The sequence below is a fragment of the Triticum aestivum genome, chromosome 4A, assembly GCF_018294505.1.
Source record: "Triticum aestivum cultivar Chinese Spring chromosome 4A, IWGSC CS RefSeq v2.1, whole genome shotgun sequence".
NCBI classification, from domain to species: domain Eukaryota; kingdom Viridiplantae; phylum Streptophyta; class Magnoliopsida; order Poales; family Poaceae; genus Triticum; species Triticum aestivum.
In genome coordinates this window covers 42,055,998-42,069,273 of record NC_057803.1, presented here as the reverse complement: position 1 = coordinate 42,069,273, position 13,276 = coordinate 42,055,998, and the positions used below count along the sequence as shown (strand labels likewise).

The 13,276-nt window shown below is 42.9% G+C and overlaps 2 protein-coding genes across 2 annotated transcripts; one reads left to right on the top strand and one right to left on the bottom strand.

Moving 5' to 3' along the window:
• Positions 1 to 1,706: 1,706 nt before the first annotated feature.
• Positions 1,707 to 6,735, top strand: LOC123085028 (mannose-1-phosphate guanyltransferase alpha). The gene is made up of 15 exons (XM_044506584.1): positions 1,707 to 2,023; positions 2,153 to 2,250; positions 2,345 to 2,445; positions 2,554 to 2,632; positions 3,251 to 3,311; positions 3,429 to 3,475; positions 3,578 to 3,670; positions 3,829 to 3,919; positions 4,280 to 4,328; positions 5,171 to 5,287; positions 5,361 to 5,508; positions 5,641 to 5,733; positions 5,809 to 5,877; positions 6,234 to 6,276; positions 6,388 to 6,735. The coding sequence occupies exons 1-15, from the start codon at positions 1,966 to 1,968 to the stop codon at positions 6,486 to 6,488; spliced, it is 1,248 nt and encodes a 415-aa protein (XP_044362519.1). The 5' UTR covers positions 1,707 to 1,965; the 3' UTR covers positions 6,489 to 6,735.
• A 903-nt stretch (positions 6,736 to 7,638) lies between these two features.
• LOC123081718 (cyclin-A3-1) lies at positions 7,639 to 11,415 on the bottom strand. The gene is made up of 8 exons (XM_044504262.1): positions 10,857 to 11,415; positions 9,358 to 9,584; positions 9,197 to 9,275; positions 9,034 to 9,110; positions 8,539 to 8,569; positions 8,306 to 8,458; positions 8,084 to 8,224; positions 7,639 to 8,004 (listed from the first exon to the last, which is right to left on the bottom strand). Exons 1-8 carry the CDS (start codon positions 11,106 to 11,108, stop codon positions 7,933 to 7,935), a joined length of 1,032 nt encoding a protein of 343 aa, XP_044360197.1. The 5' UTR covers positions 11,109 to 11,415; the 3' UTR covers positions 7,639 to 7,932.
• Positions 11,416 to 13,276: the final 1,861 nt, after the last annotated feature.

The following is a 13,276-nucleotide window of genomic DNA, read 5'->3' as shown; positions in this document are numbered from 1 at the left end:
CCTAGTGACAAGCATTAAGCATAGCAAAGTCATAGCAACTTCAATCTCAGAACATAGTGTATACTAGGGATCAAGCCCTAACAAAATTAACTCGATTACATGATTAATCTCATCCAACCCATCACCGTCCAGCAAGTCTACGATGGAATTACTCACGCACGGCGGTGAGCATCATGAAATTGGTGATGGAGGAAGGTTGATGATGACGATGGCGATGGATTCCCCTCTGCGCAGCCCCGAACGGACTTCAGATCAGCCCTCCCGAGAGACATTAGGGCTTGGCGGCGGCTCCGTATCGTAAAACACGATGAATCATTCTTTCTGATTTTTGTTCTTTCCGAACACAAATATATAGAGTTGAAGTTGAGGTCGGAGGAGCACCAGGGGGCCCACGAGGCAGGGGCGCGCCCAGGGGGGTAGGCACCCCACCCTCGTGGAGAGGGTGTGGGCCCCCTGGCCTTGATTCTTTCGCCGGTATTTTTTATATATTTCAAAAATATTCTCCGTTGATTTTCAGGTCATTCCAAGAACTTTTATTTCTGCACAAAAATAACACCATGGCAATTCTGCTAAAAACAACGTCAGTCCGGGTTAGTTTCATTCAAATCATGCAAGTTATAGTCCAAAATAAGGGCAAAAGTGTTTGAAAAAGTAGATACAATGGAGACGTATCACAGAGCGACAAGGAGGTGGGCGGCTTCGGCTTCCGCCCTGCCATGTCAGATAGGCAGAGAGAGGCAGCGCGCAAGCGCGAAGCCCGATCCCGCAGCGCCAGCGCTCCGGCTTGGGCCAGCTTCCGTCGCCTTGGTGACATCTTCGATCTGGCGCTGCAACGCTGTAGGGAGGCGAAGGTCACGTGGTTCAACACGAAGGAGGCCGCAACAGCCGGAGACCTAGCTACAGCCGCGCGCGTGTCGGCGCTCCTGAAGGAGTCCCAGATGCAGGCGACCCTCTGCTCCACGCTGATCTACAACACGACAACGGGCTCCCACCCACCCACGACAGCGTGTCAATTTTGCTTTTGTCTTTTCATGATGCTATTCGTGCTAGATTTGTCATCTAGAATTGATTTTTAAAAGTTGGTATTATGGGAACATTTAGCTGTGGTATCACCTCCCTCCCTGTCGCCTCTCACTTCCCCAGCAGCTAAGGACTACGTTTCGTTCTCGAAGGAGGAGGATTGGATCCTGGACAAGGAGCAAGTGGAGGAGGAGGTCACCCTCATCGCTGAGGAGGGGTTGGGATCGTCGTGACGCTCAGGATTTGGGACTGTGCAACATGATCACGCGCTGGAGTCCGCGCAACAGGATTGCCGTGACGTGTTGGAGGCCGCTCAACAGGACCCAACCTTTCAACAGAATAAACGAAGAGGTGTGTGCGCGCGTTCATAAAAGTGTATGTACGTGTGTGTTACGTGCAAGAATAAAATAAAATAAAATATATGTGTATGTGAGTATCTGTGATTGTACTGTACTTAAGAAAAATTCTCACGTCCTTTTTTTGATGGTAAAATTTTTCTCACGTCCTTGATCACGGGAACTCATCAAAACTCCAAAAGCTAGAGATCCAACCGTGCGTGGGAAGCAAAACTCCGGCGCGCCGTGCCATTGCCACACCCTCGGCTCAAGTCCAACCCACCAGGCCACCACCCCGCACGCCGCTCGATGCCGGATCGCGCACAGATCCCACCGCATCCAGATGCGCGGAACCCCGTAGAGTCAGAGCCTACCATCGTCTCCAACCCAACTTCACCAGCGCCAACACAACACACGCACGCACGCTCCCGCCTCGCCTCGCCTCGCCTCGCCCCGCACGTCCTCGTCAAACCCCCACGGTCCAAAGTCCAAACGCTCTCCCCTCCGGCGGCTCCCCTCGCCTCAAATCTCACCAGTCACCACACCCCGCGCGGCCGCAGCGCCGCTCAGACTCAGGCTCAGCTCCGCCGCCGAGGCGCCACGCGCAGCCATGGCCGGCTCCGAGCAGCGCGTCGTCGCCGTCATCATGGTCGGCGGCCCCACCAAAGGTACGCCGCAGATCTGCGCCCGCCCGTCCCCCGGCGTGACCCCCCCCCCCCCCCCCCCCCCCCCCGCCCCCCCTTCCGCGCCTCGCGTGGCTTCGTCTCTGATTGTCCGGTGGTTGGTTGGGTGTGCAGGGACGCGGTTCCGGCCGCTGTCGCTCAACGTGCCCAAGCCGCTCTTCCCGCTCGCCGGCCAGCCCATGGTGCACCACCACATCTCCGCCTGCCGCCGCGTATGACCCACGCCCCCTCCCTCTCCTCTCCGCCTTCCGCATTTGCTTGGTGGCTCGTGTCAGAATTGAGGCCTTTTCGATCCCACCGCTGCAGATCCCCAACCTGGCGCAGATATACCTCATCGGGTTCTACGAGGAGCGGGAGTTCGCGCTCTACGTTTCCTCCATCTCCAACGAGCTCAGGATCCCTGTCAGGTTCGCTTCGTGTCCTCCCCGACGCCTCCACTTCACTTCCTGTCAGTTTAGGCGCGTCGGATTCAGACTGCGGTGAACTGCCACTGACTGAGTGCTGTTTAATTCTAGGTACCTGAGGGAGGATAAGCCACGCGGGTCAGCCGGAGGGCTCTACAGCTTCAGGGACTACATCATGGAGGACACTCCGGTCTGCTCTTGACCAAATATCATCTTCATTTAAAAAAATGTGGAACTGAATTAGTTGTTTGGCATTTGCCGCTATTTGTTAGGGTGGATTCTAGTGTGTTCCTTCGACCTGGGATGTTTGAGTAGTTGAGTTTAGCGCCGCTGTGGTTTGCAGGATTTGAAAACACAAGAATAGGTAGAACTTAGTAATAAGATGTTTTGACATTTGGAATCCTACATTGAATATAAAAACACAGAAATCGGTTATAGAAGTTATTTGGTTGCGCCACAGGAAAAACACCGGTGTTTTGCATAGGGACCGAATGGATGCCAATGCCATAGTTGTCTCATAGACACAAAATTTCAAGGAGGTCTAACCTCTTGCTAGGAATTCTATGGAATAGTAATATCCCCTAGTAGAAAACCAATCCATAGAATTTGGAGGGTCCATTCCTTTGAATCAGATGGACTCTAAATCTCTAACGGAAAAATTCCCATGGATTTAAAATCCTACAAAATTCCTTAGTAAATTCTCTGAGAGATATGCAACTGGTTGGGTTTTACTGGTATCTACTTCGCTGTTCTGGGTCAGAATAAGGGAACTTTTGCCCTCTAAATACCCTTATGTTTTTTTTTGCAGGCACACATTGTTTTGCTGAACTGTGACGTCTGTTCTAGTTTCCCCTTGCCAGACATGCTCGGTAGGTTGCCAAGTAGCTGAAGTTGGGATTGCTCATTGTGTATTATTAACAGTGTTTGCTTTGTTAATTTTCTGTTGAACACTCATCACTAAAAGTATCACCATCTCTTCATTGCAGAGGCCCATAAAAAGTATGGAGGCATGGGCACTTTGCTAGTCAATAAGGTGTGAGAATGCCATACTAGTAACTTCCATATTAGCCGTAAGCAGAGTTCATATAGTATTCTCATGCATAAGTCATAACATTACCCCGAAAATCTTTCTCAGGTATCTGCGGAGTCAGCCAACCAATTTGGCGAGTTAGTAGCTGACCCTGAAACAAATGAACTGTTACACTATACAGAAAAACCAGAGACTTTTGTGAGTATACAGTGCTGATTATTTGTTGTTTGGTTTGCTGTTCTATTTTCCATTTGGAGAATTGTGCATGTCTTATTTGGTTTTCAAATTATTTTGGAACAACCAATCGTTTTTAGGGAGTAGTTAGCTTAGCGCTAATGCATTTTATACATGTGTAGGTGAGTGATCTCATAAATTGTGGAGTCTATATATTTACACCCAAGATATTACTTGCTATCGAGGATGTCCTAAAACAGAAGAAAGACAGAGGTATTATGCTCAGTTATAGTACATTTTTTTGCCTTTTAAATTGCTATGGTTTACACATATTGTCCATGGTTTGTTTGCCCATTCCTTCACCTCGCTACTAATTTTTGCCTCATTTCGTTTTGGCCATGCTCCCGTGAGGCATGTTTTGTTTTTGCTAGCATCGCCATTCAAACCATTAGTCAAAGAGGTTTGGCTGTTCCAGTTGAGCTAAAATTCTGACAGCTTGGTGACATACAAATTTGAGAAAGTATATTAGTTCTAGTCGGTTAATATTTTCTTCATTAGTCTTGTTTTGGTCCTCCTATTGGTACTTCCTGTTTACAGCACAAACTTTAATCACTCTCAATGCTAAAATTTCAGCTAATTTGCGCCGTGTATCCAGCTTTGAAGCTCTTCAATCAGCAACGAAGTATGTGTGTTCATTTTCCTGCATATTTATTTGGGTTATTTCTTAGTTAATGTGTATTTGATTATTTTTTAATCATGGCAATCGTCGGTGCTATTTTAAAGAATATGATGTCGTACTACCAAATTAATGCATCACCAGGAAGTTGAACGTGAACTGCAAGATGTCTATGTTCTAACTTGAAATACAAATGTCTTGGAACATATTTTTACAAACACAACTAATTTTACCACTGATCTTTTAGCAAATCAATGTCTCGTTAGATGGATTAATTGTCCACAAACAAGAATTCAGTTTCATGTATCCTTGAAAAAAGAATTCACTTCCATGATACTGATAAACTGCTATCCTTGTCTTGCTGTACCTCCGATGATTTCCCCCTTATATTTTGAAGATAGCTAAGTTCAGTGCACATGGATTGCTACCACATCTTCTCATCGCAATAAAACAAATGTTTGCCATGTTTTCTGAAGTTGTCTTCTGGAATGACCCTTTGTTTGCTTGAAGGCGTCATGAACTCATGATCGTTTCTTTAGGTTCCAGGGGGATTGTGCATGGAAATATAAAATCATAGAATATGCCTTACATGGCCATCATATCAATTTAGAATAAGAAAAGAAATGGGTAGGAGGACTAATTGGCCATCATACTGTCCTTGCTGCTTTGTAGAAAGCATATTTTCTTCTATCGTTGTTGGCCCGATTAAGGTCCTGTATCTAGCAATTCGGCTATTTTGTCTTCTTTTTAGTTTTTCCAAGAAATCTGTAGAGAAACGATAGAGCTTCCATTAAGGTGATCCCAAATTATTTATAGGATACTGAACATCTTGTGTTAATTGTCAACAGGGCAATTCCGGCAGATTATGTTAGGTTAGATCAAGATATCTTATCTCCTCTAGCAGGAAAGAAGGAACTTTACACATACCAGACACTTGATTTTTGGGAACAGATCAAGACCCCAGGGTAAATATAGTTCTTGACGGTGCTCTTTCTAATCTTGAAGTTGTTGATTGACCAGTGTTGCATCTATGCATAGGATGTCTTTGAGATGCTCTGGCCTATATCTCTCCCAGTTCCGCCATACCTCTCCTCATCTTTTAGCATCTGGAGATGGCAAAAAGGGTGCCACTATCGTAGGTGACGTATACATCCATCCATCTGCAAAGGTGCATCTAACTGCAAAGGTAACATCTGGTTCTTCAACATAAATTTAGTAGATTGTGATATACCATGGTGTGTGATATCCTTGAAATTATATTTATAACATGTCAATAGTTAGTGATGGTTTTATCTTTTTATACGCTATCCATATACAGATTGGTCCTAATGTTTCGATATCAGCAAATGCACGCATTGGAGCTGGTGCCAGGCTTATCAGTTGCATCATTCTGGATGATGTTGAAATTATGGTTAGTCTTCCTCTCTTTACCAAATGATAACCCACATTTAGGTACCTGCGTCTCAGATAATTCATTTGGTTGCAGGAGAATGCAGTTGTCATACATTCAATAGTAGGGTGGAAGTCAACAGTAGGGAAATGGTCACGTGTACAGGCAAGATTTTCTATAATTGCTTACCTATCCTATTAACAATTACTCATTTTCACCTCTTTCATCATAGAAAGCTTGGAACCTTTCATATTCTGATATTTCTGTTCTAGTCCAATTTGAGAAGTACGTAGATTTTAATGTTTATGCTTCTCTGCACTGAACATATCTACTGTACTGTTTTAAACATAACATTTTGTGGTTCCGTGTGCAAAATTACTATGACTTTGCTGAAAAAAGTTACTTTTGGTGTGACAGTACGTCTCGCTGTATCTGTCTTTGAGACGAAGTTACAATTACGTATACTGCTAATCCAGTCTTTTCTGGGTGCATCACGTAACAAAATTACTTTCTGAATACAGGGTGAAGGTGACCACAATGCCAAACTTGGTATCACCATTCTTGGTAAGACCGTTCCTAGATGATACCTTGTTACCTTCCCATAAAAATCTTGTGATAATATGCTTTACGTAGGGATAGTTCCTATGCTCGATTTGACGTGCTAGCTAAATGCAGGTGAAGCCGTTGATGTTGAAGATGAAGTAGTTGTAACTAACAGTATCGTGCTCCCAAATAAAACTCTCAATGCCAGTGTGCAAGATGAGATCATCCTATAATATTCCTTGCACAACACATATCTTTATTTAATCCTGAATAAGGTCTTCAAACCAAATATGTAATTTTCTTTCCTTTTCTTCTTTACCCCCCTTATGTATGCTTGCATTAGATTGGGGTCATTAATCTGTACAAGGCATTGGATGTGATATTGGTGTAATTTTGTTTAGCATTCTGGCATCAAGTTGACTGGTGTAGAAATTGTACAAACAGATTACAACATTACTATTGAGAACTGACATTTTGTTAGCTGGATCAGTTGTGAGCAATTGCTGTTCTTTGAGATCCCAATCGTTTTTCTTTCCTTTTTTTCGTTTCTTTTGCATTGAAAAGTAAGAAGTTCAGTTACAAACGTCCGAGGACGCGCAGGTTACAACGTTGATATGTTGCTGTACATCAGCTTTGATATGTTGCTGTTAGGTGTGTTGTTAATCAATCAATTTACGCATTCCATCTCACTTTGGGAAATAAGTTTGTCAGCAATAAATGCTTACTGGACAAAAACGCCTTTTGGAGGCCGAGCTCCATGGAGGCCTCTAACAGCATTTTTCAAATTTCATCAAAATTCATGTCTAGATTTCAAAAAATCATGAAAAATACACATATAGATGAAGACACAATGTACACGTGTGAAATTTTTAGCACAAAATACGTTGAAATGAGGGATGTGCAAAAAGGACAAATATGAGGCTTTTGATCACATGATACTATTCATCCTCAAAGTCAATGAACTTTTTTTTTGCACAGGTCACATTTCAAGGTATTTCATCCTGAATTTTTACACACATACTACATTTCATCTTTGTATACTTGCATTTTTTTCAGATTTTTTTGAACCCCCAAAAAAATGAATTTTGAATTTTTCGAAAATAAAGGGCTCCATGGAGCTTGGCCTCCAAAATGCCTCACTCCTTACTGAAGTTGTACTAAAGCAACAAGTAATAGGGATTGGTCCACTGAAAAAAAAAGTAATATGGATTGGAGGGAGTACATCAACTATTTTGCTGATGACATGTGCAGTAGTTGCAGTATCCATTTCACTTTGGGAAATAAGTTCGTCAGCAATCAGTGCACTGGTCAGAGGCAATATATTCTGCATAAAACGGTACAGTAGTAATGAAATGTTGTAACACGATAGGATTTGCCCTGAAACTTCATATGGAATATCACCGAGTATGGCACCATCGTATTCTATCATATGTACAAAAATGCTCCAGTCGCATATCATGGCAACATATCAATGAAGGTAGCCGCACTGCTACAACGCAACTGGAACTGGAACTGATTCTGCTAAAGCCCGGCAGGCATGGATAAGCAGGAAGCCGACAGATGATGCCCCAAATCCCTAATGCCTGAACAAAGCCTGTAGTCTATCTACTAACAAAAGAACCCTATTTGTAGTTTCTGCAACGCCTGCAAAAGATGTTGCAAGAGTACTTTGGCCTTTCACCGTCTGATGTTCTTCAGGAAACGCGGAGGCATATTTTTAGGTGAAGCCATTGCCGACACACCCTCAAGCTGTACAGTGATCGAAAAACAAATTCAAACAAAAAAGTTCGCATGCGAAAGCCAAAAAACTGGGGAAAGCATATCTTACCTCGCGATCATTATACTTGACTTTGACGGCGTCTTCTTTCAGGCCCGGATACGTTCCATTCAACTGCAATTCGTGTATCATCAAGATGCAAGACTTGAGATCAGAGACCTTGTATTTCGTGTTCCTTTGCAGCGTCAGGTTCTGCAGAATAAACACAAACCAATATCAGAAAATTATAAAGCATAGTGTACATTCAACAAAGGAGTACTCATGTCTTCTTACCCAAGGATGGGCAGTTGGGCTGATTGTGAACCTGGCCAAAAAAAGGTAGGCAGCAGCAACAACTGATGGATTGAACTGTATGCAGTCATAGTCCAGCAAGCTCAATTCTGCAAGGTAGCTACACAGAAACTCCAGCTTCTCCGCTTTTGCACGCTAAGGTTTGAAGAGGGGATAGACATTATAATAATGAACATTAAGTGAATACAATATCAGATGCTGCAACAGATGCTTACATCGCGTCCGCGGCAAACAGTTATGTATCTCCTACAACAGACATGCATTGAACATCAGGGTTAGGATCTTTTGAGTCCAGTGTGGCAATAATCATAAGACAAGATATATGTTATGCGAATTAAACATGGTAACTATTGTACATGCTGAACACAACGTGGTCGTGGGATGGCTTGGCCATAGAAACTGTGTTCGGCGTACCTCAGTAGATGTCATGGAAAAAAATTTATTCTCAGATGCTGCCCATGTGCTATGCTAGACATAGACAGACATGAATTCTGATAAGCTTTTCACTAGCCAGATCTAGGATTTATCTCATTTCAGAGTATTTTGTTTGACAGAACAGACATGTACCAAACGTTAGGCTTAGGAATGTATTTGAACACAATACGGAAGTAGTCATAATACTACTTATATATCTGAACTTTCATCGTAACTGTTTTACTACTGAGGAGATTTTATCTTTCGAATGTAAAAGTTTCTGCTCAAGCACATACCTTAGAAAAGTTCTTGCAGTAGGACTCCCCATCTCAAAGTTAAGAGATTTCAGTATGTCAGTCTCCATCTTCACAACCTTCGGTGCATAAAAACCATAAATGTTTCTTCAGCATTCAAGCCCTGGAAATGTACTATGGGAAGTTAAGCAGAAGCAAGGCTAACCTGCTGCGCGGTGTACGTGTTGCCAGTAACGCCCCTGTATCTTTGGACCTCATGCACAAATATGTCATCTTCATATTTCCTGCAACAATCCATTCATGCTAATCAGATAGTCACGCTAAGAGATAAATAAAAAAGAGATAAGCAATGGTTTAGTTCCCTACGCAGCAACAAGCAATGCGGTCACACCAAGTAATTGCAGCTCATGCCGTTTAATGACACTTGTTGTGAGGAAGCGGTCGACATATGAAACTGCAAGGTGAAGTGTGTCAGCAGGAAGCCTGAATGTACAAGCCACGTCCACCAGCCAGTCCACTAGGACCGCCCTCATTTTGGGATTGATATCTTCCTGTGTTGTCCAGATATAGTCATCCCTCGGCCTCCTCGATGCCTAGAAAATGTAGATAATTAAGTCGCCGAAAGAGCCTATTTATATCAACCCAAACAGCGAAAACATATTGTATTATGTCCATAGTCACAATTGTATCTTCAGATAATTAAGATGCCATGCACCCTGAAGAACCCACAGCTTCTGATATGAAATCAGGACAAAAAGAGAAGCTAACATAGAATATACTACAGTTTATGAATACTACAGTTTTTTAGATTACCACAGTTTTAATTACAGTAAGCTGTTTGGTCACCTCTAAAAATTGTGGTTTCAATACTGTAGTATTTGCAAAACCGCAGTTTTTTCTCTGTATTAAAAAAAGAACTCCAGACCTCTTTTTTTAAAACTGAGCACGCTGAAAAAACAACTCCATACACAATCCTGTGCCTTGTCTCTCGATGTGCATCTACTGGTGCCTCTCGACGGTGACAGCTCATTCCAGAGTTTGAAGACCGCCCAGTTGCAGGCAGCATGCAGTGGTACCTCAGACTAGTTCAGCTGCCTAATCTTATTGTAAGCTAGTTTAGTGCATAGATGTTTAGTGCATGTCCGTTCAAGTTTGTGGATGCGGCTGGTTGTTCAGTATGCAACGGTCAGCAAGTTGCGTACGCGCGTGTTTGCGACTTGTTAACAAATGGCTAACTGCAAATTTACATTACATATAAGTTCTAGCCAAACAGGTCTACAGTATTGCAAATACTTCAAAATACTCCAGTATGTTATTACTGTGGTATCGTGTGCCTATAGAAAAAAATACTGCAGTTTCTAAATACTTTGGTTTTACAATACTTTGCTATCAAACATTGGTGTCTTGCTGTGCATACTGCCAGCTTCGGCATGTAGTAATCCCATAAATGTGTAACCTGCTTCTGGTTTATTAATAAAGTAGCAAAAATTCGTTGCTCGGCAGAGATGGAAACCCACTATTGTCCAATGCCACAGTGCACTAATTTCACCATTGCCTTAACCACAAGTAACTAAACAACTACTCCTACATTATATATCCCACATTCATAAAAAAACTGAATAATTCACTGCAGTATATCGAGATGTATGCACAACACAATACGATCCCCCAAATTCCAGAAACTCATGCGCACAACGTGATCACGCCCCAAATTCTATCCAATGCGACCTCGCCTTAACTACCAGACGCGACTAATCCGACCGCAAGACCATGTAAACCCGACCCCTAACAAAACCGACATGGAGAACGAACTCGTACCTCCACACGCAGGATCGGACGAGAAGGGGAATCGAGAAGCCCCTCACCTCCAGGGACCGCATGTACCGGTCGATGTCCCCGAGGTACGGCGCCATACCCGCCCGGAGCGCGGCGGGGTCCGGCTGCTCCGAGTCCGGGTCCAGCAGGCGGGCGAGGTCGGCCGCGGTCTCGTCGTCGATGTCCCCCGGGTACGGCGCGATAGCCGCTGCGGCCGCGGCGGGGTCCGGCTGCTCCGGCTCCGAGTCCGTGCCCAGCGAGCGGGCGGGGCCAGTCACGCTCTCCTCGTCGCTGACCTCCATCCTCTTCCGGTTGCGGGTCCTCCCTGACCGGCGGCCGCGTCGTCTGCTTGGAAGCCCTCGGCGACGGTCGCAGCGTCGCCGAAGCGTTGCTCGAGGTTGAGACGATAGGCGGCTTGGCGGTTCGTGGCTGGCCCTTTAAGGGGCGGGAAGACGCGGGCGGTGCTCTCCATCGCCTCCGGCTCCGTCCTCCTCTGTTGCCGCTGGCCGCGTAGCTACATTTCGTTTCTTCGTGCTGGGTTTTTGGAGGGGGAGAGGGAGAGAGGAAAGCTAAAGGAAAAAGTCCAAAACAAACCTTGAATATATAGAAGAAAGCTAAACCAAATCCAGAACTCTTAATTCGTGAAATCAGCATACCAAACTTTTTAATTCCGATCCATTTTAAATCTTGGGAGGACTTCGTCGGTATTTGCTGAATTGGGTCGGCCCAGTAGCGCAGTCGCTCTCGCACGCGCACTAATTTGTTTTATCTTATTATTTTCTTTTATGTTTTCATTTCTTTTTTCATTTTTACACATGTCTAATTTTTCTCAGTACCCAATGTACATTTTCAATGCATACATTAAATATTTGATAAACTTTTGATATTTTCAAATAAATTATCGACATTTTTAAATTAAATGTTTCCAAACTTTTTTTGATACATGGTAATATTTTTTTCAAATACATGTTTTAAATTTTCATAATGACAATAAACATTTTATAAAACTACACGAACACTCTTTTACATGGCTCAACATTTTTAAATTTGCATACACTTTTTGCAAACACATGTCACGTATATTCTGTTAAGGTTATGACACATTTTTTTACAACACGCAAACATTTTTTTACATTGTACAAAAAGTGTTCGCACTTTAAACTTTTGTTCAGGTTTCAGAAAAAATTTATGCTTCAAAAAGTGTTTGCACTTTAAATTTTTGTTCAGGTTTAAAAAATGTTTATGTTTCAAAAGGTGTTCTCTTTTTGAAAGTTGTTGGTTTATTAAAAGTATTTGAAATTTTGAAAAATGCACTTTATAAAATGTTCGAAGATTTCAGAAATAAATACGTTTTCAATACTTGTTTGCCCCTACAAAAAGTTTTCGAAGTTCTATGATTTGGCTTCTGATTAAATATTTTTGGCCTCTTATTTTGTCAGTCATAGTCGTCTGGTGTAGTGGCTAGTGAAATCAGGTCAAACCTTCCATGTCCCAAGTTCCACTCCATGACATGTTTTTTTCTTTTGGAATTATTACGCCGCGCGTTAAGAAAAAGAAAGAAATAATTTTTACAGCGCGTGATAAGAAAAATATAGTCTCTTTGTGTCTGGTGTGCCGGCCCAGTCGAGTCCACACCCAACAGTCCGAAACATTTTCTAAACATATTATTTACAAAATAATTTATGAAATTTCAGGACCATTATTCAAAAACTCTAAAACAATTCTGAAAATCCGAAACATTTTTCATAGCATGTGGAAAACTGCTGGAATGCTGAACATTTTTTGACAAATGTGAATTTTTTGAAATCATGAACAGTTTTTAAAATGCAAATAGAATTTCAGAATTCCAAATAAATTTTTAAAAACACAAAATGAATTTCATAATGCCAAAAATATAAAACTGGAACATTTTTATACTATTTTAGAAACGTGCAAACATTTTTTAAGCTTCATGAATTCTTGTTATGTTATTGTGGGCCGGCCCAAATTCTTGCCCGTGAGAGTAGCTGGTTATCCCGGCTGGGATTGTAATATTCCAAGTGTGCCAAACAGGTCTAGGATCCAAAATAGATCAGGATTACAACTCTAGAGTGCCAATTTCCGGGATTCAAAGTTCAGGGTTTAATTTAGCTTTCGTCTATGACTTCAAGGTTTATTTTGGACTTTTTCCAAAGCTAAAAGCATCTCTAGCATACCCGTAAAAGGGCCGAATCCGAGTAATTTCGACGAGTATATGGGTTTAGCCCCTTTTTTTTCAACTTCGTATCCCGGGCCCGGCCCATAAAAAGTTTACCGTGGCCCAGAAAAAGACCCTCTGCATCGCTATTTATGCGGGTTCACCGCTCGGATATGGGTCAAACCCTATCCGCCTTCGTCGTTGCTCCGTCGCGATTCTCCTCCCCCTATGCCCTAATTTCTCGCTGTCGGTGAGCCTAAAAAAAATCCCTAGCGACCCTTCCCGACCCATGAA

Coding starts and splice junctions, on each gene's coding strand:
- LOC123085028 (XM_044506584.1), top strand. CDS start 1,966: ATGGCCGGCTCCGAGCAGCGCGTCGTCGCCGTCATCATGGTCGGCGGC. Junction 2,251..2,344: donor ACATCTCCGCCTGCCGCCGC/GTATGACCCACG, acceptor CCACCGCTGCAG/ATCCCCAACCTGGCGCAGAT. Junction 6,277..6,387: donor ACTTGGTATCACCATTCTTG/GTAAGACCGTTC, acceptor AGCTAAATGCAG/GTGAAGCCGTTGATGTTGAA.
- LOC123081718 (XM_044504262.1), bottom strand. CDS start 11,108: ATGGAGGTCAGCGACGAGGAGAGCGTGACTGGCCCCGCCCGCTCGCTG. Junction 8,570..9,033: donor ACTGCAAGAACTTTTCTAAG/GTATGTGCTTGA, acceptor TGTCTGTTGTAG/GAGATACATAACTGTTTGCC. Junction 8,005..8,083: donor TCAAGTATAATGATCGCGAG/GTAAGATATGCT, acceptor ATCACTGTACAG/CTTGAGGGTGTGTCGGCAAT.